The sequence below is a fragment of the Anticarsia gemmatalis genome, chromosome 22 (genome assembly GCF_050436995.1).
Source record: "Anticarsia gemmatalis isolate Benzon Research Colony breed Stoneville strain chromosome 22, ilAntGemm2 primary, whole genome shotgun sequence".
NCBI lineage: Eukaryota > Metazoa > Arthropoda > Insecta > Lepidoptera > Erebidae > Anticarsia > Anticarsia gemmatalis.
This window is the reverse complement of record NC_134766.1, coordinates 1792355-1819923: the sequence shown is the minus strand read 5'-3', so window position 1 is coordinate 1819923 and position 27569 is coordinate 1792355. Positions and strand designations below refer to the sequence as shown.

General features: G+C 34.2%; 2 protein-coding genes across 5 annotated transcripts in view; both read right to left on the bottom strand.

Moving 5' to 3' along the window:
* Positions 1 to 15328, bottom strand: part of LOC142982533 (mannosylglucosyl-3-phosphoglycerate phosphatase) — a 33972-nt gene extending 18644 nt beyond the window's left edge. For 2 of the 4 annotated variants that reach the window (XM_076129063.1, XM_076129064.1), the window contains exons 1-2: positions 12101 to 12493; positions 1334 to 1454 (exon numbers count right to left, since the gene is read on the bottom strand). In XM_076129063.1, coding sequence (XP_075985178.1) covers positions 1334 to 1454; positions 12101 to 12250 — 271 coding nt within the window. In that variant the 5' untranslated portion in view covers positions 12251 to 12493. Of the gene's footprint in view, positions 1 to 1333; positions 1455 to 12100; positions 12494 to 15140 lie in introns of those variants that run through there. The other 2 variants (XM_076129065.1, XM_076129066.1) reach the window with 2 other exon arrangements.
* A 664-nt stretch (positions 15329 to 15992) lies between these two features.
* LOC142982600 (carbonyl reductase [NADPH] 1-like) lies at positions 15993 to 17065 on the bottom strand. The gene has a single exon (XM_076129172.1). The coding sequence runs from the start codon at positions 17012 to 17014 to the stop codon at positions 16157 to 16159; it is 858 nt and encodes a 285-aa protein (XP_075985287.1). The 5' UTR covers positions 17015 to 17065; the 3' UTR covers positions 15993 to 16156.
* Positions 17066 to 27569: the final 10504 nt, after the last annotated feature.

The following is a 27569-nucleotide window of genomic DNA, read 5'->3' as shown; positions in this document are numbered from 1 at the left end:
GGTTGGGGACTTTGCATGCCCTTAGTAAATGTTTTTAAACAAATTTTTAGGCATGCAAGGTTTCCTCACGATGTTTTCCTTCACCGTTGGAGCATGTGATAATTATTTCTAATACACACATAACTTCGAAAAGTCATTGGTGTGTTGCCTCGGGTTCGAAGCTGCGACCACTTGCGTGGGAGGTGTCAACTTATACCACTCGGCTATCACTTTATAATCTTGGCCTTCATAATTCCGTTTAAGACCCGTTGAATTATAATATGATGTGTACAAGTTGCGAGAGTTTCAAATCGTTAATGGTTGTAAGTGTTACAGTTGCCGTTTCCAATGCAGTCGCTAACTGTTTACTTAATAAAGACAAACATATAATTATATTGTTTCTTCACTTTTTATTACCCATTGATGGATAGTAATTCTTACCAAAATCAGTGGAATATAGATACTTTTGACGTACTCATCTACCATGTAATTATATTACTATTATTACTATATATATTATTACTATAATTATCTTTAATAGAACATTGAGTATGGTCGTTAGAGAATCTAGAGCTAAGGTTCTGAAATCGAATCAAGGAAAGCAGGGCTATGTTAGTTCAAGCTTGCTTAAAGCATCTGATATCAAAACAATCTTCAGGGTGAAGAACTTGACGCGGTTCACCCCATGATGTTTCGAATGGCAAATAGCAAATAAAAAAAGTAGTAATGATAGCTACATAATATATTATTATATAGACCACAATACTTCTTTACGGCCTGGCTCACTGCCAAGAGAAAAAAGCAAACTAGTTTACTGAACTTTAAATGAGACTAGAAAAACAGTAAAATATCATGGTAAATCGCTTAGGTTGGGTCGGTCAATCGGTTAGGATTGGGTAATAATAACTGGGGAATATTTGGTCAATACAAGTATCTAGCAGTAACCCGCATGGCTAGTATTTCTTCCAACTACGTTGGAGTCGGCTTCCAGTCTCACCGGATGCAGCTGAATACCAGTATTTTACATGGAGCGACTGCCTATCGGACCTCCATAGCCAAGTTTCTTGGGTTTTAGCACGTGACCCCTCGGTAAGACTGGTTGTCCGACTTACACGCTTCTGACTACTGGTAACGGCTGTCAAAGATCTTCGAAAATTACAGATAGGACCACAATTTAACGTGCGTGGGAATTGGATAATTGTTTTAAGTTAAAAAAACAATTGTAAAACATCTAATTCAAAAAAGAAAAAAAATGTTACATATTCTATTTCGAAAAGGTCATATCTTTTGTATAGTTGTTATGAGTTGGGCCCTTTTTGAATAGCATATCATTATTCAGTCATGAAATACTCACTTGTAGTCTGTTCGATGTTATAAACATCGTTGAAATGTATTATAAACACGTCGTTGTCCATCCCTCGGCCAGCCAGCTGGCTAACAGCCCGTCTCCCCACTTGACGAACCTCAAGCGACGCCTGGAGACATAACATGTATTTATTACATAAAAATATAAGTCTAACATCGAGGATGTAAATGTACGCTACTTGAATGTCTAAAATAGCGATATTGATTGTGATTAATACTAAGAAAATAATTATATTTCATAGAACATACACATGCATATAGAATTAATGGGCGAGGACGAAGATTAAAATAACATTAAGAGCTATTTGTTTTATTTCACTATTTTATTTGTTCAAAACTATACACGGTACACTAGATATCTCTACTCATAATATTAAAGTAACGAGTTTCATAAACTAATGACGTCATAATCCAAAGAATCACTGGAAAGTGAAAATGTGTAAGTACGAGGTAGAGCGTCCGTTAAATTTCAAAAAAGTGAGAAACTACAGTTTACGTGTAAAAACTAATTCTACGTGCATTTCCTATTACAAAACGAAGTAAAAACTATTAGAAAAATATAGTTGATAAAAATAAAAATGTGTACTAGATCGAGTCCTAAATGTGACAGCGTTCACAAAAAAAGTTACGATCTTTGTGCTTCAGAAGTAGTCATAAAACCGTCGGCAGTGATATAAAAATACTAACATTATGATAACAAAGGGAGGCTGTACTGACACAATTATTAGGTTGTAGCCTAGAAAGAAGTCGTGTTTGCTAAGATCTATAGGATATTTAGAGCTTTTATGCTGTTTAAGATTATATCCATATTGAAAACGTTATCGATGACTTAATATAATATCAAAAGAAATTGTGCTATTGGACACGTGGGATGTATTTTACTTTGTTTGAAAATAACGTATACGAACACGCACGTATACGTAACGCCGCGATCGTTTACGCAAACTATTAGGTCCGTTCATATACCCAGCGATACCCGTATGTGGCGATTTAACTTGCACACGTAAAACATATTTTACATATCCAAAAGTAATGATGTACAGATCTAGTATAGTTATTTTTTATACGTCCAGTGGAAACTTTTGTCTTCATCAACCAGCTGTTTAAAAAAAAAATATTTTTACCCATTACTGTCCTATTGTTTGGCAAGGGTCTTCTCCTGGAATAAGGGAGGGTTTTGGGTCCATCATGCTGGCCAAGTGCAGGGTCGTAAGAAATGCCATTGAAAATTATGGCATACTCACTCAAAAAAACAAATACGATTGTCATCTATATATTCATTTTTGTAATATAAAAGAGCGCAGCAGTTTCCATTACATTAAGCAGGAAACGACGAATATTTATCTCAAACGATTCGTGCCGGCGTAATTGGATAATGGGGAGCCTGTTGTAATGATATTTTGACTTTGACACTTACGCACAATGCTCCGTTCACTGTTTATCTCATTGAAATGGGCAATTTGTTACATTATCTTATTGGATTATTCTTATTATTTAGTTAAAACGTAAAGTAAACTTCTGCGTAAATAACTAACGATGGTATTTTATACCGCAATTCATTGTTTTAGGACTGATTGTTCCATGCCTTTAGATACTTTCATTCCACGAAAATGTATGCCAGATTATTCATATATTACCAATAAGCCGAGCTCCTAAAATCAGTCCCACGTGATTCTGTAAACAAGCTCCAAGCATCTAAAATTTGTAGCGCAAAAATATCACAGAGTTTTAACGGTCAAACCTATCCCCTAATGATAGTCAATAAGAAAGACATAAAATTCAAAAATTAGATACTCATTTAGATATCACAGTAGTGATATTGTTTCTATAAAAACTATAGTTAATACTCGGCTACGCGTCGTCCTACATAGGTCTGTGTTAGCGAGTACAATTGCACGTTAGTTCGTACATCCGATATCGTTTCCCAAGGCACTTACTACGTGGGGTCCTCGGGAAGTGGTAATGAAGGAGCTGCAAGGTGAAGGTTATTTCAATATGGCTGACATTGTCGCAGACGTTTTGATAAAGGGGACTATGGAATTTGCTGGTAGACTGGTAGTTATTACAAGTAGATCCGTTATTTAAAAGCGCTGTTAAAATAGGAGCTTTGACCAGTAGCTCAATTCTCTATTACTATCGACTACCGACAACCGACCTGTCATCGAGAAATTTTGTATGAAAATCTGATCAGCGCCTCTGTCGGGCGTCGTAGAAACTTTTTTGCCAGTACATTCTAAATGTCAAAATTTCGATAGCTAGCCGGTTGTATCGATAGTTGTACAAAATCGAGGTACAGTATGCGTGAAACAAATCTCAGTTGACAACTAGTGTACTTCAAATTTATAGTCACTATTTAGCACATTGCTGCTTTGACTTATCTCAACTGAGACACGTGATAAATCCTCTGATGTTTTATGATTACCTATACCTAGCTAGCTAGTAGAACACATTGGTTCAGGTACCACGACAGTCAGGTATATAGGTTATCCATACTAATTCTAGTTGAAGTCCAGTCGCTTTCACACTGCGGTACTGATATTTGCGATGTTAAACACTAAAATATAGACCAAACTAACTTTTTCATTTTTTTTTTTAATCTTGGCACTAATATACTTGATGCAAGCGGAGCATGGGCTAGTCGGAAATAAAAATAATTGTAAAGTACACCTACGTCTTATACATCCATGTATAAAACAATATGATAGAAAAGTTGTAATATATTTAGAATATCCATTTCTATACGTATTCAGATCTTGGCAGTAGGCCGGAAAATGTATGAAGGAATGCTAATTTAGATACATTTATTTTGGTTAGAACTCACAGAACATGGTTGGTAGTTTGTAATTCAAAAAAGTAACGTATTTCGTTGAAAAAAAGTAAAGTATGTATTTAGAATTACTCTATATTTTGGTATATATGTATTTAATATATACATATCTAATTTCACGCCAGTTAGTAATATGTACGTAGTATGTATTTCGAACATCTGGCGAGCCCATTGCTATTTTACCTGGCATGTTACAAATCTCTGGGCAAATATAGAAAAATATTCTAATATTAATTAATTAGAAAAGGTCAATAGCACTTTGCCCGACTCGGGAATCAAACCCGAGACCTTATAATCAGCAGTCGAATGCACTCCCGATGCCATAGAGGCAGTAAAAAACATAATTCCCTGCTATAAATCATTTGATCTCCCGTGGCCTTTTACAACCATACATTCAGTCATATTCAGTTTAAACATTTTCTTTTCCTTATTCCCTCTGAACGGGCTAGGCTAATCGGAAATCAGATTTTTCACAAAGCTACTTCGTACCTTCGCAATGTGAAGGCATAACCGGTATTTTATTGGCAAGACCTGTTGTCAGGATATTTTATCAAGGAGCGACAATTTCATAATGCAAGCTGCATATTTTTCTTCCATCTAGACGTTATGCTGCATCTTTTCCTTTGGTTTTTATATTAACTGCTTTGAAGGCCTTGACAGTTTAACGTGTGACTGCCAATCAATCTCGAGGTTTTCAAAATTTTTGAGCCATATCATTTTTTAGGATATTAGATTGATTAGTCGGTATAATGTTCAGTTTTCCTGTTTCTAACAAATAATTGTAGATGTAAAACTGGTAAAGTAAAATTACAATTGGCAAAACGGATGTCTTTAATACACTCCTCTGTCTGTACCCTCGGGTATAATAGGCGTAATATTATGTATGTAATTAGGCCAATAATCATAACTTGACCGTATTTGCTTTAATTCATTAATTGAACACGCTATTACAAACTATTTTGAAATATTGCCAAAGTAAGAATTTAAAGGCACATTTTTGCAAGGTTAGATTGAAATTGAATTTAATATCGGTATGCCGTTCGTTTGCTTATTACGGTTTGTAGAAATATCGATTCGAAAACAGTTTTTGACTAGACCGTATGAAGACCAAATAGGTACATTTATAATAACAACGATTAATGCAAGAGTTTATCTGTTTCAGCACTCATAAGCCTAGCCTCTCTTCCAACTATATTGGAGTCGGCTTCCAGTAACATCGGATGCAGCTGAATACCAGTATTTTACACGTAGCGACTGCCTATCGGACCTCCACAACTCAGTTACTTAGGTTCTAGCACGATACCCTTCGTTACGACTGGTTGTCGGACTTTAAGCTTCTAACTACTGGAAACGACTGTCAAAGACCTTTAAAAATAACAACAGGGATCCACAATTTAACCTGCCTTCTGAAACACGGAGGAACTCAATATGTATGGTTACCCATCTACCGACTAACCTTGGCATCGTTAGCTTAACCTGAGAGATCGATCCGCACGGCCGTTGTTACTTTAGCCTTTCGAGCTCCTCTGTTCTATATAACTGTTTCAACACTGTTACTGCTATACAGCTGAACTGATTATTCGTTAGCCTGGAGTTAGTTAAAGGCAAACATAGGCTACATCATTTTCAAAAAAGTATCTTGTACTATTTTATCCAAAATATTAAACAGCCGCGTCGTTCATCTAAGAATGACTAATTCACAAATTTATTCAGTCATACTGATGTACAAAAAGTTCGCAGCGTATGTCATAATTAGGAGTACATTGACCTACTTAGTGAACTTAGCACTTTCGCATTGCGTGTCAACAGGTTTTGTCTTGTATGTCGAAAATATGAAAGGCTCAATGTGTCTTGAGATCAATCATAATAATTCCAACGGTTTTTTATCGCATTATTTTAAGTTAACAGTTAACTAAGCTTGTAACTGTGCTTGACAATATTTGCCAAAAACGTTTTTTTTAATGATATGGCTAATTTATATCACAGGAGTATGCTGAGCTCACATACACAACATCACGCTTTTTTTCTTATATGCTTGGTAAAGATCGGAGAACACCACTTGGTACGATCCTTACAAACTTCCCTTGCTTCATTCACATCCATACATCTTGTCATAAAAACCAGCAGATTTTTCACTTCTAACACTGTTCAACACATACTCCGACTGAAATATATAAGGTCTACTTAAAATTACTTTAACATGCAATAATAATCTACTACGAACTAACTAGTACTAAACATAAACTACATACATACATACATGCAATGCGTTTCATGCCGATGAATGAAAGAACAACTAAAAGTATCTTTTTTTCACAAAATATACACCTTAAAGCATCAAAAGAATAACTTTTCTATACCTTATAAAAAAATTTCTTACGCTTTAGCTCGTAATAACTGTATATGTATTAAAAATATAAGTCTTTTTAAGGTTATGTCACGATGTATAAGGAAGCACAAGGACTTGAAGTTACTAAAACCAACTTCACGTAACACTATGCGTAATACTGTTACCATGGCAACGAGATATTATATTTGCGCAGCATTTTAAAATTACTTTAAAGCTCCTCCTCCTTCCATTTAAGTCAATCGTCCACTCTTATTTAGAATTTCTCCTTAAACTTAACCATGTCATTCAACTATTATACCACAGGTCTCGAAAGACATTCTCGTAATTATTATAGACAAACAAAATATCGTATCCATTTAATTTCGATTTCTGGAATCCAATAATACAAAAAATATGAAAATTGAATCACGGTGTATAACATTGCTCTGCTTTCTTGAAAAGCGGAGACTTCTTTAATATTAGGGTCACTTAAAGATCTGTAAGGGGCCTCGTCAGCTCGAAATTATTCTTATTTATAAGCTATCGTGTTTAAAGGAACTTATTACTACCCAGGCATTCAATTAAATGAGCGTGATTACTACAGACAACTACACATGGACATAAGCTTATAATATAATTTATATCTAAGTGACGTAGGCACGGTTTCGTTTGTCTAGTTCGCAATTTAAGATAGCACGTTTTATGTAAAAAGATAACTTCTACTTATGTATAATAGAATAGGCTGACCAGCCTGGGACCACGGCGAGTGCAACTTGCGCCGAAACGTTAGGCATTTTAAGGTAAAATGCGTGTTCGCGTATTCTATTATACATTAAACACGCAACGCGAGAGTTTAAAAGTTATAACTTCTACTTATGATGTTAACTCTACTTCCGAAGGATCACGGCGAGTGCAACCTGCGCCTAAACGTTAGGTATTTCATGGTAAAATGCGTGTTCGCGTATTCTATTATACATTAAACACGCAACGCGAGAGTTTAAAAGTTATAACTTCTACTTATGATGTTAACTCTACTTCCGAAGGATCACGGCGAGTGCAACCTGCGCCTAAACGTTAGGTATTTCATGGTAAAATGCGTGTTCGCGTATTCTATTATACATTAAACACGCAACGCGAGAGTTTAAAAGTTATCACTTCTACTTATGATGTTAACTCTACTTCCGAAGGTAATTATCCTATGTAACCTTTGTCACATAAGTGTCATTCAAGTTGCTACAGAGATATGGACGGTCAAGAAAGTAACTGGCGGTACTGCGATAGTCCAATGCCTGAGGCGACTAACTTACAAGGAGAGGTCGAGAGTCCGAATACTCATCGCACTCCTCCATGTAGACGATTTTCAACAAAACTCTATAACCTTATCAAATTGCAGTAGTAAGAAGAATAGCATTAGCCCACAGTAATCTTTCAAAAACTCCATATGAACATTTAGAAGAACCAAACAGAAATTATGAAGATGATAACAAAGGCCAAGGTGATGAATCAGAAAAAGAATTTTAAATTGCGAATAAGTAATATCCCACAAGAATCTTTAAAAAATCATACCTACATTTAGAACTAAGAACTAAACAGAAATGATGTGAACTTGACAATGGAAAACTAAGGAAACCAATCATAAAAACATTTTAAATTGACTCAAGAGGTACATTAGGAAAACTTCTTCAAAATGCAATATCAAATATCAATTTAGAACGAAATAGAAACGATACATTAGAAACCAGTACGTCTCGTATTTTTACGTTAAATTGCGTGCCGACTCGGCGAATAGGAAATGACCTAAATTTACTTCGAAATGAGGGACTGTTATGTAAGTCACAGTTCTTGAAGATACATTAATGTGGGCAGTGTAATAGGCCTGCTGTATGTGACCTTTTGGACGACGTCCATGGCGTAGTACTGAAGAGGGTCACCAGTGCTATGAGGAATTACATGGAACAAATATCTGCATTATTTATTATTTGTTTGAAGACTAGGCGTATCTTATGGTGCCTAAATTTATCCTGCATCTGCTTTACTGCATGGGTCTTTTCCCACAAAAAAACGTTAAACATGAGTCTACCATGATGGCCAAATGCTAGCTGAGGAAATAGATTTCTTCAAGAAATGTTTTTTTTTATTTATTCCTTTATTTCAGGCAACTGAGGCCCATAGTAATACAATAAACAAAATAATACTTAAAAATATAAATAGACTAATAGACTGAAGAACCTCCAGGCAGGGTTAGTCAAGATGTTTTCCTACAAGGTGGAGAATGACCATCAACTTTATTGGTGTGTTGCCTAGGTTTTGCGTAAGAGCAGAAAGTGATAACTATTTTATTATTGCTTGCTTGTGTCTAGCAGGTTTCTGTTGACTATGAAGTAACTAGCCTTGCATCAAAATTTAACATTTTTTTCGGCCTCATAAGTAATATTTGCTTTAAAAAAAGTACAGAGGCCGTTGTCGAAAATAAATAAAATAGAGGCAATGACATTACAAATATCAGTGGTTTAGTTATAAATAGATAATATGTGTATATTTGTGACCAATGATCTTGAAAACACGTGTGACATTCGTGAAAACATTAGTCGTGTCATTTACGGGATTTTTGGCAAGAATATAATCTGAGAAAATGTTACAAATGGAACGTTAGTACGTGAATGTAGCGATAATAAATTGCCAATTTTCAAAAGAAAAAGAAACATACAATACAATTCGTTTTGAAAAATAACAACCTTTGATGGCTTTTGAAATGAAAACCACTGTTCATATATTATTTTTGTCAGATCAAAATCAATAATCACTGGCTACATTATCAGCTTTTTCTTTTAATATTCAAAGTGTCTTGACCTTTAAAGATCCATCAAAAACGAATTTTAACTTACTTTTCGTTAATATTCTTGACATAAGATTTACATTATATAATATCTAATATAAGATCCTAAATTGACAAATAAACAAACATTCTTAATCGTCTGTCGATCTGTTTTGGCACGCGAATAATCTCGCAATAAATATAACTCCCGAAATAGTTTCTAATAAAAATCCTTAGAACGCAGATGATGTGTTTCTTTGATCTAAAATCTAAATATACAAATGTAATAAACGAACGTCTTAATATAATATTTTTATGAAGCTTTTTCAGATACTATATAAACATCTTGACAACATCATTTTTATTTAAAGATTAAAGATAGATTATCAAAACCGTCCGTGAATAAAAGATCAGCTACTCAGTAACCCTTGGGACTGTACTTCGCCAGGACCTTAATGCCGCGAGATGATAGGCCACAGAATAGTATAACTATACTAAAAGCGACGTCTTTACGATTCTAACTCTTCCTAACTCAGGGAACAATAACATTTCTTGACAGACAAACAAAAAAGGCCACCCTTGATGATATGTGTATCATCATGTATGCAACAGAGGCAACGGTTTTACCGGCCGAAATAATGAGATATCAATCTTTCAGTAGAACGATACTCTACAGTCGGTACTGTGGAGTATCGAGAGTTGGACATTTAAAATGTACTGCCAAAATAGTTCCTACGACGCCCGTTAGAGGCGCTGATCAGATTTTCATATAAAATTACTCGATGACTAGCCGGTTGTCGGTAGTCGATAGTGGTAGAGAATCTACCTACAGAAAATCCTCTTACAGATATAGAAAAGCGGTTTCAAACAATTGGCGTCTAATTTTACTTCAGAAACAATGCGAGTACTTCACAAAGGATGTTCTATTTCAAACAACAAAACAATTGTGATAATTATCATCTGCACAAATTGTTTTAACAGAGTCTTGATGCTATTTAATATAGCAAATATTTTAAACCAGCTTCTGCGAATTTGTACTCGTAGAATAATTTCTTAAGGTAAATTGAATCACCCATACATAATTTCTAATCTTGCTATTGAAGTTTGTTCAGATGTGCGGACGATGATGATGGACGGGCATTGGTTACTCAATAAAAGCTACAAATTAGATTTTAAATAAGGCACCCATATAGTATGTTTTAGCTTTAGAAATGTACCACATGACGCTGGGCTGGCTTAGCATAACATAGATTCATTTTTTACACTGCTGCACTGCACTGCAAATGGTTTCGTCTGCGTAGAAAGGAATCTCCTTTCTACGCAGACGAAACCATTTGCAGATGCTTGTAAGCTTAACATAAGTAAAAGTCGTACAAAATAGAAAAGCTGTAGGTACTCTCAGCCTATAGGGACAGCATTTCTAAATTCACGACCGATTGGACATAACAAATCCTAATAATGAGAATGAGAACATGCCATAACAAAATCCAATATTAAATACCCAACGATCCCTTCAAGAAAACATACTTAATAACCTTCAGAAATATTCCTTGAAGCACATATTTGTAGGCATCGACCTATTTTCTTATTGATGTGTGTAATGAAACTAAAAGGCAATCCACATTCTTGGATCGACAACTAACTCAATTTGTTTTCACGTCAAAACATCTTTGGATCATCTATGTTATGTACTGTCTTATGTAAGGCTTTCGAATAATTGGATAACGGTATGTAGAGATAGTTGGGAAAATGTAAAGATAAGTGCCTTGATAGTGAAAGAAGACATTGTGAGGAAACCTTGTCTGGAAATACTTTACGTTTATCCCAAAGATATGCCATGATGAGGTGTGAAGAGCTACAATGGTCGACGAGTGCAGAATCATAAAAATTGGCGTTATAAAGGGCAGGCCGTTACTCAGTAGTATGTAGAAATTTGCTGAATCTCATGGTATTTCTACCACCACGCAACTTCACTGTGCCATTGTGGTGAACTAAAGAGTCGTCGCAGAAGACCCACACGGCAGTAGGAGAGTAAGTCGCCAAAATCACTTTATTCATATATACATCTCCACTCGTCCCAGTAACCAAGCCACAGTACTTACTCCTACTAGAGATAGGTTTTTGAGAACAATCGTTAGATGCAAGGCTTGCATCTAGTGTTTTTAACGGCACTAGGAGATAGAATTCTAAAGGCGTTTTCGACTTAGCTGCAACTAATTACGTGAAAACGGTGTGATAACTACGTGGCTGTGTTAGCGAAGCAATTAAAATATAACTAAATAATTTGAAAGTTTGGATACTAGAGCTAGATAAAAGCTCTATGAATAATGACTTACCTATAACGTGCTACGCTTTTAATTATAAGGTATAACTTGTTTTTTACAACAGTGCGTTTGTCAGTTCAGTGTATTTTTTAGAAAAACCAGCCTCATCTCATAGAAAAACCAGCATCCAGTATTTTTGATTTTTTTTAAAGATTACTCCCGCATAAGAATTGCTCTTGTGTCGCGGGGACTTTTACAAACATAGACGCGATCGAAACGTTTATGATGTTCGACGCCTTGAATAGCCTGCTCCAGATCACGTCTAAATGTAAAGACTTTCAATAGTCTCTAGCTACCACGTCCATGGCGTAAAGGTTATGGCGATGGCCTAGCCACCGCTTCAACTGAACTCTTGTGAGATTCCCCAATTAAAAAATTTGACGACAAGCGCACAATTACAAAAATCAAGCTAAACCCTCCTAATATGCGGAAACTAGACAAACAATCGTGCAACACCGTGCCTGTTTGAGCCATCCCACGACGGAGCGGACGCCGTCCGTCACCTCCCCCGGCACGTCCACGCTGGTGGACTCGATGAGGGAACTCCACTTGGACCGCAACGCCGCTTGCGCCGCAAACGACGCCATAGCACGGAAACGCACTATAATCATCGCGTCACTTTACACGTGTCACATGTTCACTTTAATTATTTCACTGACGAAGAGGCGAGGAATAAGATTGCTTATGCTATATAGAAGATACCGCATTCTATTGCTGTTCTACGACGTGCTAAAGCGATTCAAGTTCTACGGACAGAAAACTAGAACTACAGGGTATGCATAGTGCTATCTCTTACTCTCGGTAGAACTTGGATCAGATTTTAAGGTAACAGAACGCCAACGCGACCCGTCATTAAAACCGACCCAAGTTCTGTTAGAAAAGAACAGCACTTATTGAATTTCTTACTGCTATGATTGTCTTTGTATAGCATGAACAACATTAGCGTGTCATGTAACGTCACCAAGTGCCGTGCTCTGACTGGTTCACGTTATCCAAAAGTAAGAAAGCAAGATCTAACGGTAGAACTTGGATTGCTAAAGCATATCACCGATCGGCAAAAGAATAGCGTTTGGAATGTTCCAAAATTCTACTTCTTTACCACTTAAAACTCAGTATAATTCTATAATCTACATCTTAAAATAACCCCCTTTAATAATATAATTATTATAATAAAAAAGCCCATAGCAACAACTAAATATAGTTCCGAATATCATACACACTTCACATGTTAGATTAATAAACTAAAACAGCAATTTCCTTCACTGATATTAAAATAATAAATATTAAATTGACCGATTAAATGATTGCTAAGTCAAAACATTTGATAATAACCACTAATGACTAATTACGGTAAATAACAAAAAAAATAAAATGTGTCATTTATTTTTACCTCTGCTTCAAAAAGATTATTTTAAGTAATGTATTGTATAGTTTGGTTAGTTAAAGTTTTTATGAACCTGCCATTAAGGTAGGTGATCAACCTGTTAAGGTAGGTGATCAACCTAGTGCCAAAGCTCCTCAAGCCATCCAAAGGCTGTTGACATGGCTAGCTGACTGTTGCATTCAAGTACCACTAAGTGGCCACCCATCTAAAGAATGTCCACCCCAGAAGTTCCTTAACCCACAAATCGTTTACTGACCTGTGAGCGCTACTAGCTATGAATGCCACAAATCAGATAATATGTATATGTTTTAAATATTTTTACCTTGTCATTGTTTTATATAAGATAATATGTAAAGATATCTGTAGGTCAATAACACATACATAGAAATAAATATCGGTCAAAGTTTGATAAGACTTCCGTATTATATATTATTATTTAATAAAATTGAATTTTCTGTAATTCAGTAAAAAAAAATATTATAAATTTTAGGAATAAATAATGCATTTTATAGTACAATTCATACAAATAATATATATTTATTTTCCTCTGCGTTAAAACCTAAATACACTCATGTTAGTCAGATTTATAGCTTTAATTCATATTAATGTTTTCCTTTATTATTTATGTATTGATTGGCCCCAAATAATTTAAAACATAATATTCCCTATTTAGCCATATTTGGTAAAATTTGGATAACATTTGATGGAATTTCTGTAGGAATGTTATCCTGCATAAACAATAAAAATCAACTATATACCTAAGTATATTTTAAACTTTTATTTTGTATAAACATAAATTTATTGAATAACTGTTAGCCCAATTAATATTAGGTTTGATCTTTCTATAACAGTCAAGTAATTTTTCATACTATACTTAGTTCCTATTTTCTTCATAAAATACAAAAATGCTGCATTATTTTACAGTTTGTATTACTATTTACAGTTATCATATAATGATGTGCTTATGTGCTGTTAGTTACTTAAGTTGCATCACATAAATTACAGATTTTAAGAATAAAACGGTAGTCAGCGACCCACATTTCTAAAAGGAATTATTTTTTTACATTTTGAATTACAGTTTTAAATTAATGGTGCTGTTTTTCAGTACATCTCATTTTTATTATTAAGCCTCTCTATGTATAGAATAGAAATAAAATAAAAGATATAAAATATTTTCTTTCTCTTAAATATTGTGCTTTTGAGATTTCAGGCTAAAGTATTACATAATTATCAATCTTTTGTTTTAAGACAAAATAATCATAAACTTTAAAACATTTTTTCTAATGAGATTATGTTTACTTAGAAATAAATGCAATGACATTTTTCTGTGATAATTTTTAAATTTATATTCCCAAACATATTTATAAATATTTTAAGTTTATGTTACCTTTCAATTGATTAAAAAAATACTAATCTGGTAGTGTTAACTAATCACATTATTTAAAGCTAATAATAATAAATTATTCTGTTAAAATAATTTATGTAATAATTGTCCTTTTCCTACAATGTAGAAGTAGCACAAATGGCAAATTTCATTGAGCAAGTTAGATGTTTACCTTGCAGTCTTTATTTAGATCTAATTATCATATTTTCAAGGCTATACTCAATACATTTTTTATCTAAAACAAACAAATAATAATCAATCATAGTCAAAACATTTTTTTCTTAAATAACTACCACAACCTTCATACATTAAAATATCACAACACTTTTCCTAGGCCTAATTCCGCATTCCATTATTGAAATTTAAAAGTAAAGATTTAACACTGAGACCTCTTTGGTAATCTTAAGTCAGTCCACTTAGAAAAGGCAGATTTTTTAATGTTCCATCTTTCACAACACTTCGAAAACTAGGTGTTCACTACTGCACTAAGAATGGTAATGATACTAAGCTAGGTCAAGGCGTCGAAAATATCTATTTTAGTACAGTATCGTCGGCCTTTTTCGTACTGTCACATTTCGAAAAATATTTACGCGAAAATTATACCGTTTGACATAATTTTATGCACCGACTGACACATAAATATTTTCTTTATTGTATTCCTTTACTAATAAAACCTACTGCAGCGATAGAAAATAAATAATATTGTAACATGCAGTTAAAATATATTACTTACCCAACAGACTGATAATCCTATGAATGGATGTTGTGGATCTTAGTGATAAAAACACTGTTTATTTTATGGAACTGAATATTTGTGAATTTTGATGTTAATAAATTCGATTTATTTTAGATGAATATTCAATAAATCACACCCACAAACGGAATTCCGCGGTCGAATTGTGAATTGTCAAGCTGACGTCTGTCAAATTCGATCGACTCAGCTGTCTTGTCAAATGAGCAGTAAACTCCTCTACACGCAGAAATAATAAAACCTATCGTCTTAAAAAAAGTAATAGTTACTAAAATACTAAATATACTTGAATAAATATTAATTATTTAAAGCATTGTTTACATTAGATTTTAATGAATAATATTTTATATGTACGTAAATATTCCTACTTAACTACATACTTAGCTAAAACCTATACTGCTAGTAAGTAGTGACATCTGTTACGTATGTTTTAATCAACTTACAACGTTCTGACAAAAACACGGTTAACGTAATATGCCTTAATTAATAACTAATATTATTCTAAAACAAATTAACATAGTTACGAAATGACGACTGTCGTTAACTTATAATATGTTGGATGCAAGAATTAGATCATTATTCCATATTGTGCTGCCATGCTGTTACTACTTAAATAAATTTTATTCTAACCAATTATTCTATCAGGAGAGTGGTAGTTTGTTCTGTTATTTATATTAACATTATTTTTATGACATAATAAGTAGGTAATAATTCAAAATAACACGAACAAAAACGATTAAGTTGAGCAATTCGATAGCACAGTAGATATTTATATCTATCTCTCGGTAATATTATTTTCTAAATATGAAATGAAATGAAAAAAAAACAGCTTTCCTTTAAAAAATAGTCTTATCAGTATTTTTTTTATTTGTTATTATTATGGTTATCTTAACACAGACAATGTTACAAAGTTACAGACATTAATACGAATACAAATTTAATGAATACAATTATTAATCGATATAAAACCAAATCAAGCGTTATCCATTCGTTTTATTTCACCAAAGGCCATGACAACCAAAATCAGTCTCAGCGTCGTACCAATCGATTAGCTTTTTATTATACCACATAAAAGTTCCTTTTAATTTAGGCGAGGCTTCTAAAATTAGATAGAGAACAACGTTAGCCGCATCGTCAGCTTCCAGCTCTCCACCACCATTTGCCATGTCAGTTTTCACGTGTCCTGGGTGAACGGCATTTATCGAAATATTCCTGTCCATGTATTTCCTTTGCAATACCTTAGTCAAAGCAGTTAAAGCAATCTTTGAAACTCTATGTTCAGCGTGCTTGCCTTCTTCGGCAAAATCATTCTTATTAAACTTTCCGTTTTTCACACTCTCCAAATACTGATCAACAAATTCATTAATTTGTTCTTCAGTTAAATCTGGGTCCATAAAAGTTTCAATCCATTTCTTATTCTTTAGATTCGAGAGGTGACCGCAAGCGCTTGAAATGTTGACGACCCTAGCGCCATCTCTTAGTAAAGGAAACAAATATTTCTCGACTGTCAACAAGCTTTTGTAATTCGTGTCAATATTCCTTTTAGCCGCTTCGTAGGTTGGGTAAACTTCGTTCCATTCAAGAATGCCAGCATTATTTACCAAAACATCGAAGCCTCCATGTTTAATTTTGATGAATTCCGCAAATATCTTTACGCTGTTGCTATCTGTGACGTCCAGTTGATGGAATAAGGGCTTAAGTCCTTGTTCATTTAACATTTTCACTGCTTCCTGGCCTCGTTTTTCGTTTCTTCCTGTTAAGTAAACGATTCCATCGTATTTTTGACACAATCCTTTCACTATAGCAAATCCTAGGCCTTTATTTGCGCCGGTGACAACTGCAACTTTTTCCGCCATTCTTTTATAGACATGTGTTGCGTTCGGAAACGTACAGAAAACACTGAATGAATCACGAATGATCATGCCTTTGTAAACATTAGTATTGGTATCATCAATAATTAGCTACCTATCTCTATATTTAAGCCAATTTGCACCTTATTTCATGGCTCATAAAGTTTAAGTACTTTAGGATGATACTGATAATTTGTGGTTTTTACGTTTTTTATCTGGTCATTGTTTATGCATACTTACCTACAGCAAGATACTGTTTTTTTAATTAAGTAGTTGATATTTTATTTACTTAAGAGATTATGAGATTGGCATCTTGATTCTACTGTCTAGAATTACCTAGTCTTGACTGATAAAATTACAAATCAGTAGATATGGGTCGATAGACGGTGACCGGTCAAAAATAATGATATGTCTATCTATACATTGTCACATTTCTAAAAGTATTTTTAACGATGAAAATATAATTACTACTATATTAAATTTGTCGTTATGTTACAAACCGTACAGACCTACTAACCTAACAATAATTGAAACTTATATTTTCCTACGAAGAAGTATGATTGTTAGAATGTGTTTACATATTTCTGACGCTGACAGTACCTAATACAATAATTTATTTTATATGCCTTTCTTTGTATCATCATCATCATCATCTCAGCCGGGAATCGTCCACTGCTGGACAAAGGCCTCCCCCATCGAGCGCCAATAGGACCGGTCCTGGGCCGCCCTCATCCATCGGACTCCGGCAACCCTTACCAGGTCGTCGGTCCATCTTGTGGGGGGCCTGCCAACACTGCGTTTCCCGGTTCGTGGTCGCCACTCCAGAACCTTTCTGCCCCAACGGCAGAAAGGTTTTAGGTAGGTCTTTCTTTGTATACCGCAAGGTAATAGATTTTTTTTTGACATAAGAATTTCATTATTTCCTGGGCGTACCTATCTGTAAATACTTCATATCTTATATAACCAGCTCAGTAGTTTTTTTGTAAAATTATAGATATACGATAGACGTTTAATTTTATCAGTTGGTAGGTATTAATAAATGTATTAAAAAATATTATTATGATTGGTAGGATAGGTATTTGCACTTTTTATCGTTTTATTGACTTTAAAAGTGTGTTATTTGAACTTAAATATTGTAGTTTTCAATAACAACAATAATATTTTTATTATTCTACTAGTAGGCACTCCTAGTGATAAAAGTATGTGATAGGTTTGTATGGATATCACTTTTTTTTTGCGTAGAAACTGCTGAATGGATTTTGATAAAACTTGGAACTTTATATTCATGGAAAGACATAGGATACTTTTTATCCTGATTTCTTTCATTTTGCGGGAATGGAAGTATCTTGCTGTAAAAACTCATCACTTCGTAAAGCACAGTAAGGATGTCTTGCACATCTGACAGCGCTGAAAACAGCCGGTAATAGACCAGAATGGTAGAAACCTATAGCCTTTTATATAAGCCCTTTTCATTTCGGAACATCCTTTTCCAACAGGAGATCGTTATATTTATTTATATTCTCATAATATAAAGCAATCATAGACGAAGTGATCATACATCCCGCTTTACTTTATGGTATTTATATTCATCTGAAGAACTTGTTTTTTTTGGGAAGTGATCTACAAATGCATTACACCCGTATTCAATGAATGATGATACTCGTATTTTTTTTGTATTCGTCAAAGCTTATGTTAGGTAAAAAATGACCACATAAGGTAGGTATAGACTAAGATGTAGGTAAGTATTTACAGAATTTTTCCACGAAAACTCTCAATTAAAGGAAACCCCCATGGAGTCAGTTTTATTGAGGAAACATTCAACTAAGACGTTAAGTGCGATGTCCTATGCATGTTAATTGTGACGTCAAACTAAATTAGAGCGACCGGCACGTTACAGCACTTGCAGTTATGTTAGATCAAGTCGGATTACAACACAGAAATGTATGTTTTTGGTAGTATTTTGTTAGAAAAACAAAGGTTTTAGGTTATTTTTGTAAATTATATTGCTGTGGACACAAATATAAATAGTCTAATACAACTATTTGTATGCAAATTTATAAAATAACTGGGCACATTACAAACGCACTCTGGGCATGTACGTTTTAAAAAAACAATGGTGGTTTGTTTATTTTTGTAAATTATTGTACTATGGACAGAAATATAAATAGTCTTAATATAACAATTTGTATGCAAAGTTATCGCTTGACACTGGGTACGTAACTTACGCACTCGATGCTTCTACAGCTGACATTTTACTTTTCGGTGGAAACCAAATGTATCTTACTTAATTTCAAACCTCAGACCTCCTGATATGCTCTATAATCAGAACGGTACTAAATGCACCACCTATCCGTCGATAGAGTCCTTAACTTTCTCCCTACTTTCTCTTTCAATAAGTATACTAAAAGTTTTCTTTTGTTAATTCATCTTTTACATAAAAACATCTAAGTAGGTATACCTATTTAAAGCTATACCTATATAAAAATAAGACTGAATTCAGCAGAGAGTTAAATAACATCGTAGTGAAGAACCTAGACCACGTGCTTACTTAGTTCCAGTTTTTACTTACAATACTTAGCGGAAACAAACAAGACAAACAAAATTTACTGGAAGCATACAAACAAAACCGCGGGTAAAACAAGCTTACTAATAAATAGACCACACACATGGTCATTACTATTCCATGGTTGTATTAGCCATAATCCATGGTACACAAGCTAATACACCGTGCGTGCTCGCCTTACTTAGTTCAGATTTGACTATTAATTACACGTAATGGATTATATAATATACAAATATGACTGGTTTGTTTAATTATTGTTGTTTAATCTGTACTGTTAGCTAAATGATTGATATAGTGGATGACAAAATTTATTACAATATTTTGATTAGATGCCATTTTTTAGTTCTTTAAACCTGAGAATACTTTCGACGCGGTTAAAATCGCGGTTATATGCTACTTAGTATTATTTTTAACCTTAACTTTCCTATTGCGAGTGGGTACATTAATTATAATTTTTATAATGTTTAGGTTGCTCTTTATCAGATATGTGCTGTGCGGCCAGCAAGGATGTCACAGTTAAGCTGTGAAACTATGTGACCGTTTCAACTGATACTATGTAGAGGTGCGAGTAAGATGTGAACAAATCCGTTGCACGCATACTTCCATAAAAAACGTTAAGGTTATGTTTTAATAATATACCCTTTTCAATTTTTTTTTGATTTAGTATACAATTTGACACATACGTCTTAGTCGTTATTACAATAACTAAATCTACCATCAGCTCGGAAAGGGGGTGAAGCATAATATGAAACTCGCTCCAATAACCCAGGTATAACCCAAATCGTACATAATTAATACATAACACATTATTTTAATTAATTTCGGTAACAACTGTGTTCGGCAGTTGTAAAAACGTTATTTACATACCAACTGTTTGTTTCAATTCATTATAATATAACCAATTAAGTTTTATTTAATTGGAAGCTGTTCTACCTGTGAAATTTCCACGAAGAGAGGCAACTTTTTTCAACCATCACACATTTTCATTTCATTTTACTAAAAAAATCGTTTTGCAATGTAACATAAAATATTTTAACGTACTTAGGTAAGTTTATTATTTTAACCCTTGACGCAAAGAGAGATGTTTTAAACTTGCTTCTGCCCGCGACTTAAGAAACGTAACAAGATTTCTAGGTGTAAATTAAATAGTATTCTGTGTTAATCCTGGTTATAAGCTATCAATGTACCAAACATTAAAATCCATTCAGTATCTTTTGAGTGAAAGAGTAACAATCATTCGTACAATCATACATAAAATTATTTAGGTACATCCCGTAAGGAGATTCTGTCGAAATAAAACATCAAATGATTTACCCGTAAAATAAGTCTGAAGACATTATTCCACTATAATATCTGAACAACTACATAATCTGTCAAAACTGACAGCTCATAAATCCAACTCTATGGTAATAAAACATTTGGCGCAAAAAATCCTAACCTATAAAAGTAAATAAACGCGCGATTATTCAGAAACATCCCTGAAGACGTGGAAACGTGTTACATCAGCAATTCAATGTAATCTTTATACATAAAACATGATATGGCTTTATACGACAAAATACAGACACTGTCCTTGAAAAAATAAAGAAAAATAGTTAGATAACTACACCGCAAGTGGGTTTATCTGTATTTTTACTCAAAATAAGTTGCGCTCATTGATCAAAGAACAATAAAATTATCAACGGATATAGAGAATATAATGCCCTCTTAGCCGGTATATAGCTAAAGCGGTCTGTTTGATTATAACCAGCCGATTGTTCAGTACTTTTTATTCATTTAGTCCAAATCTGTGAATGATACACAGGTACACTCCCTGTTTCCCAGTTCATAGAGCCCAGTGGGATAAATAACCGACACAACCAGTGAAAGATCAGAACTTCTTAATAGAATAGCTCGGGAACATATTTTTGGTCTAACCCAGATTTTTGCGCAGAGGTCGCGTACTCTACCAACCACGCCGCTAGGGCAGTTAGATTTATACAAATATAATATACTCAATACCTATATACCTACCTACAAGCTACAACACATTAAAGTACTTAAATCAAATTGTGTTAAGTTACGTGCTTATGTTTCTGTTCGCGGCTCTGCTCAGGGGTCTACGCAAGTAAATACTACGGACATTGAGTTTATAAAAAAAACAGAAACGACGTAAATATGATTACAGGTCAATGCACTGCAGAACGATAATGATGTTACAGCCTTGCAACATTATCGTCATTATTCATCATTTTTATGTTTTCGTAGAAATTGCAACTGATTTTAATAAGACCCACAGGCATTTAAAGTATGAAGTCTTCATTAAAATTGACGATAAAATATAATGTTTAAAAATGACCGGATTTTACATTCTTAACTAGTTAACATTTCCTCGTTAAAAGTACGTTAATTGAAACTATTAATGTCCCACTGCTTCTTCCAGAAACACGGTAGACCTGAGTTTGGTAACGTGCCCGGTATATGGTAATAGACTCGCCCCCATATCACATGGGACTAACATTTTTAACAGCAAAATGTGGAAGTACTTATTATTTCATACACCCCTGCGTAATTTTTTGGTAATAACTGGCGTGTTTTTATGTATGTTTGTCTATCCTTAGTTATTTCTAAATGTCTTAGGTTCAAACCCTTGACTTTATTTTGTATAAGCATTCGTATTTCGCTCGACCATTGTAATGTTTTAAAAAAGAATTATTTAGTTATTTATTGGATTAAATCACGAAGTCATTAAAAAACAAAAGATGTATTTAAATATAAAATCCTTCATTTAATTCATCGCCTAGAGGCGTAGAGTCGTCTGTATTTTTCTGCATTTGACATTTTTAATTATTACTTTTTAATTTAGTTTGACAGACGTGAAAGATGGAGTTTCGTTCTGAAATAATGTATTTAGTGACACTTGCAGAATACATTATTAAATTATTTTATGTTTCAATATAATATTTTAAGATTTTATTAAAAAATCGCTTTACCTCTCAGTCTTTGCCTACTGTTTACCTCTATGAGAAAAGGGCGTCTTTTAATTTATGTAACCATGCTTTACCTAATGTGAGATAACGTAAGATATGCCATGGCCGGCTTTTGACTTATCTTCTAAAACAGCAGCTCTCAACCTTTTCTTAATCCGGGACCACTTTTATATTATTCTTGTTAGCAGGGACCACTATGTTAGTATATAAAAAGTAAAGTGCAATAATCATCCTGTAAATTTAAAATTTTAAACTCATTCGCGGACCATATTTCGATTTCCACGGACCACTGGTGGACCGCGGACCACTGGTTGTAAACCACTGTTCTAAAACAACAACCCCCGGTATCTGAGGTACATTTAGCGGTAGTTTATCTGTTCCATAGCGAATAAACTCATATAAAAAATCGGTTTGAAAAGATAAACCACTGCTAAATGTGCCTCAGAAACCGGGCATAAGACGTTCTGTTGACGTTTCAACAAAAAGACCCATCTACGGTATGTCCACCGTAATGGTTGCTGAACTCATTAATAATTATTCACCAACCAGTGAGTGCAACTGATCGTGGTAGGTGTCAGGAATAAGTGTATGCCTTAAACATTATTTTAAATGTATATAATCACCATCAACTTTTCTCGTCATTGCTAAACCTTTCTTTGTCTACTTTTCATTATAAGAACTTATTCCACTAAAAGGCAAGTATAAGTGAGTACAAAATGCAGGTAAACTTGAAAAAAGCAGTTCCTACCCTAGAATGTAAAGGAATAAAAATAGAAAGGTAAGCACTCAAAGTATCCGAAGTTTTGAGCCAGCGACTTGAAAGTTTGACTCAAACTTACACTTTTTCTGCATCTCTTGAGTGCAGTTAGAATAGCAGCACCATGTTCACTTCTGAGAAATCAGGAATTTCGCAACATTACAATTAACCTTTAAACTTAGTTAAGATAAATATCCTTGTAAAAAGTTGCAAAGAAAACAGTATGTGCTTCCTTCGAAACTTTTTACTACAAATTATTAGATTTAAGTACCCCCCTTTTTTGAAGTCGGCTTAAGCCTAAGGTACGTATTCGTAAAAGTGGTTTCGAAAACCATTGATGCCAATATTCCCATGTATTAAGAGTAAATTAAAATAAATAATTTTTACATACTTACCTTACACGACCGCCTAATCCAATGTTTCTATATCATATAGAAATTTTGGAATTTTAAACCGAAAAATCTAGACATTCCATCAAAATCAGGACGCTTGGAGCCCCCTAACTGACTTCCTACCCCCAGATCTTTACCGAACAAGTTTCATAAAACTCCTGCTGCTGTCTGGTGAAATTTTTACACTAATTTTCTAATAAAATAGCCGATTGAACTATTGAAAGTCAATTAAAAGTTTGTCAACTAAAGACCTGAATCAGGATTAAGTTTTAAGTGGTTTTTGGAAAGTAGATTCTAGGACATAAAATTCTCGTTTCAACTTTTTGGTAAACTATTGACTGATTAGAGTGTAAATATTGTTTAATTTTTCATTAGAGATCTTTGATGACTTAAATCCAAGCGTCAAAATCCCGATGATGTCGGGATGTGAAATAATGATGTCCCGCTGCTGGGCAAGAGTCTCCATTCATAATGAGGGAGGGGTTAAGCCACGAGTCCAACTGGCCAATAGTAATTACTTGTTGCGGACTTCCTTTGTCAGAATAAAAATCGTTGAACTCATAAATAACATGACAATTTTGCTAAATATAACATTTTGATCATAATAAGGGGATACTTATGCAAAATTTTCAAAGACGCTAATTTTACGCGACCCAAAACGGTACTTGTGTGTAACCTACACATATTATAAATGCGATACTTTGTATGTTTGTTTCTCAATTGCGCTGAAACTACTGAACGGATTTTAATGAAACTTTGCAGTATTGAAACTTATATACCAAAATAAAACATAGGCTATCGTATACTACCTATTACCCATGGTTTTGTTCTTGTCATAACTAAAGTCAACGAAGATGGATTCGCGGGCAAGAGCTACAAAAATATTATAATCTTTCAAATGTTCTCGACAAAGATGTTAGTACCGTTAGGTGCAAAAGGTGTTTGTGGTGACAAAAATAATTTTCCGTACGACTTTGAGTGACAGATAATTTTGTTTGCAAACCAAAAACGTTTTGAATGACAATTGTTTCTTGAAGTGCGTGTAGCTAAAGAAGTTTTCTTTGAATTAGTAAAAAGAGAACTTTGGATAATCTAAAGAATTTTTTTGTCTTATGTCGGTGTATAGCTTAGAATACGTAGTTTTAGATTATTTATTTACATCTCGCCTGCCTTACCTACCCATTGGTATATCGCGTTTCGCCGTTTACAACACCAGTCCCTACGGGGGCGTGCCAATTGCTGTATATCGGTGCCAAATAAATTGTAAAAAGCATATCATAAGACTGCCGACCAGGGAATCGAATCCGAGATCTCGTCATCAGCAATTTCATAACTATTTCGCAAAACACGGAAACCGTCTGTCATAGTCATAGCGAATTACAATATATTACCATAAAAGTACAGTTTATTGTAAGAATGTTCCATAACTTCGAGCATAAGTGGTACAATAATAATATAATACATAATATATAAGTTAAGTTCTTTGCAAAATTTTCCATAACTTCCATCATCCAAAAACAACATAGTGCATTTATGAGCTAACATAAATTAGCGATAGCTTAATCAAATTTAAATAACAACGACTTCCTTCCGCGTAAGAAACAAAGTAAAAATGTTTAAAAAAATACTTTAAAACGTGTTTTGTATCACGCGGAATGAATTTATAATGATTTAAAAGAATGATGTTACAAACCTGTCTTTTACGGAAACCTGCTCTATGAGATAATTTACAACAACGAACGATTAGGGGAAAACATGTTATAATATAAAGATTTATATATGAGTAGGTATTATTAACTAGTTTCTGTCCGTGATGGCGCCCGCGTGCAAACATTTCCCGAAAAAAGTTCCTGCATGTCTTTTTTTTAGGGTCCTAAACATTGATCTGTTCATTCTGTGCAATTCCCGCGCAGAGTTCTCGGGTTCGAATCTCGGGTCGGGACAAAAAGTCTTTTCAGAGTTTTTGTCTGTTAAAAACTTCTCAGAGATTGCCCGGAGTCAGTATTTTGAGATCGTAAACGTACTTCGTAGAGCATGGAAAGCTTCTAGTCCTGCGCCTGACCTCTTACTGGTCGTGTCGATTACCCGTCTCACCAGGCTATTTGAGTCTATGGGAGTTAACGAATAGAGAGTGTATCGGTGTATTGTGCACTTACTTGTGCACTATAAACAAAGATCTGCAAAGGTGGTTTTAATATCGGCTTGCAAGATATTATTCATTAATGTGAATTATATAAGATCTCAGACTTTTCCCGAGAATCGAACCCGTTACCGCTTGTTCAGCAATCACACGGGTTAGTTCACAAAAGTAGTAACCATACGATAAATATATAATGAAAACCAGAATACACAGTAATCTGCACCTCAAATAAAAGAAGGTGTTTTGACAAGTTCCCCGGATTGCCGCGATTGTGTGAATAATGTATGACCAGCTTAGACCAGGCAGGCTTTTATACTAGAAAAACATATGCGCCCCTCGGGAAATTCGGAAAAACAAATTTAGCGGGCAAAGCCGCGGGATGTCGTTGTGTTTATGTGCAACTTGGATTACAACTTGTAATATGAATAGTGTAAGACAATGATTTTACATACATAATAGCACGTTTATTATATTGAAGGTATAGCCAAAGGTTTATGAAATACAACCACTTTTAACATTAACAATTTAGTTAGTAATAGGGGGCGAGCCTATTGCTATTTACTAGGTACTAAACAAAATTCTATATAGACACTATACAGGACCGCCAGGTAACGACATACATTTATATTTTATTTATGCTCAGCTTCCTAACTCCAAGCAATTTCAGAAAATTGTTTACAGAAAATCTCAGAAAAGACTTTTTGGCCTGACCCAGGATTCGAACCCGAGATCTCTTGCCCGGCAGTTGCATACACTACTGACCGCGCCACAGAGGCAGTCAATAATTTAAAGTATATAAGTAGATAGAATGAATCGCCAATTTTTTTTAAACGAGGTTTTAATACTAAAGAGTGCACGTTTCTAGCGAGTTAATTTTTTTATTAATATCGGAGTCGCTCGTAAAAACGGCATCTGCTGCATTTTGCACAGAGGTTTAACCAAGGAGTTTCATTATAAAATGCTAAATCAAAACGTCAGCAGTATTTTTAATACATTTAACTTTTAGGTTAATGCACTCTGTTCGGGAATCTTGCTAATATAAAGGCAAAAGTTTGTATGTATGTATGTATGTAATCTATATGTTTAGTTTGTAGGTATAGATTTTAATTAAATTTGGTACTCTGATAGCTTATAACCTGGATCATCATTTTACCCCGGAAAATTGAGGCACCCATAGCCAGTTGCGTTTACCGGACGGTAAACAATCTGTCAGTTAGCAAACCTTGGCGCGGTCATTCCATAGATGGGTGACTGCATAGTGGTGTCTGCATATTAGGTTGTTCGAAACGTCATTAAAATTAAGTTTTTTGGTAGAAATGAAAGACAGTTACGAGTTTCGGGGATAATTCTAGGCCTCTCCATTGGTCTTAAACGGTTAAATGACAGTTAACAACGTAATACACACATACATACATAATATCAGGCCTTTTTCCAATTGGGATAGGCAGAGACCAAAGGACGCCACTTTGTACAATCCTCACAAACTTCTCTTACAACCAGGTGTGATGTTATAAAAATGTTAGAGTATTTTGCATTTTGCCAAAATATTTTGTATGCAGGAGTGTTTGCCGGTGGTGTGGGGCACACGATTTGATCATTCATTGTAATAATGCAACCATACGTACGGAATAAATTGTGAAGTTGCTGACGTAAGGTAAATATAACAGTTTTTGTGACGTCATTCACAGGTGCTTTAAATATAGAATTAATTCTATTTTTTAAGCTCATATTTATCAGTAA

Excerpts from the sequence above, each read along its gene's own strand:
- LOC142982600 (XM_076129172.1), bottom strand. The coding sequence starts at position 17,014 with ATGGCGGAAAAAGTTGCAGTTGTCACCGGCGCAAATAAAGGCCTAGGA.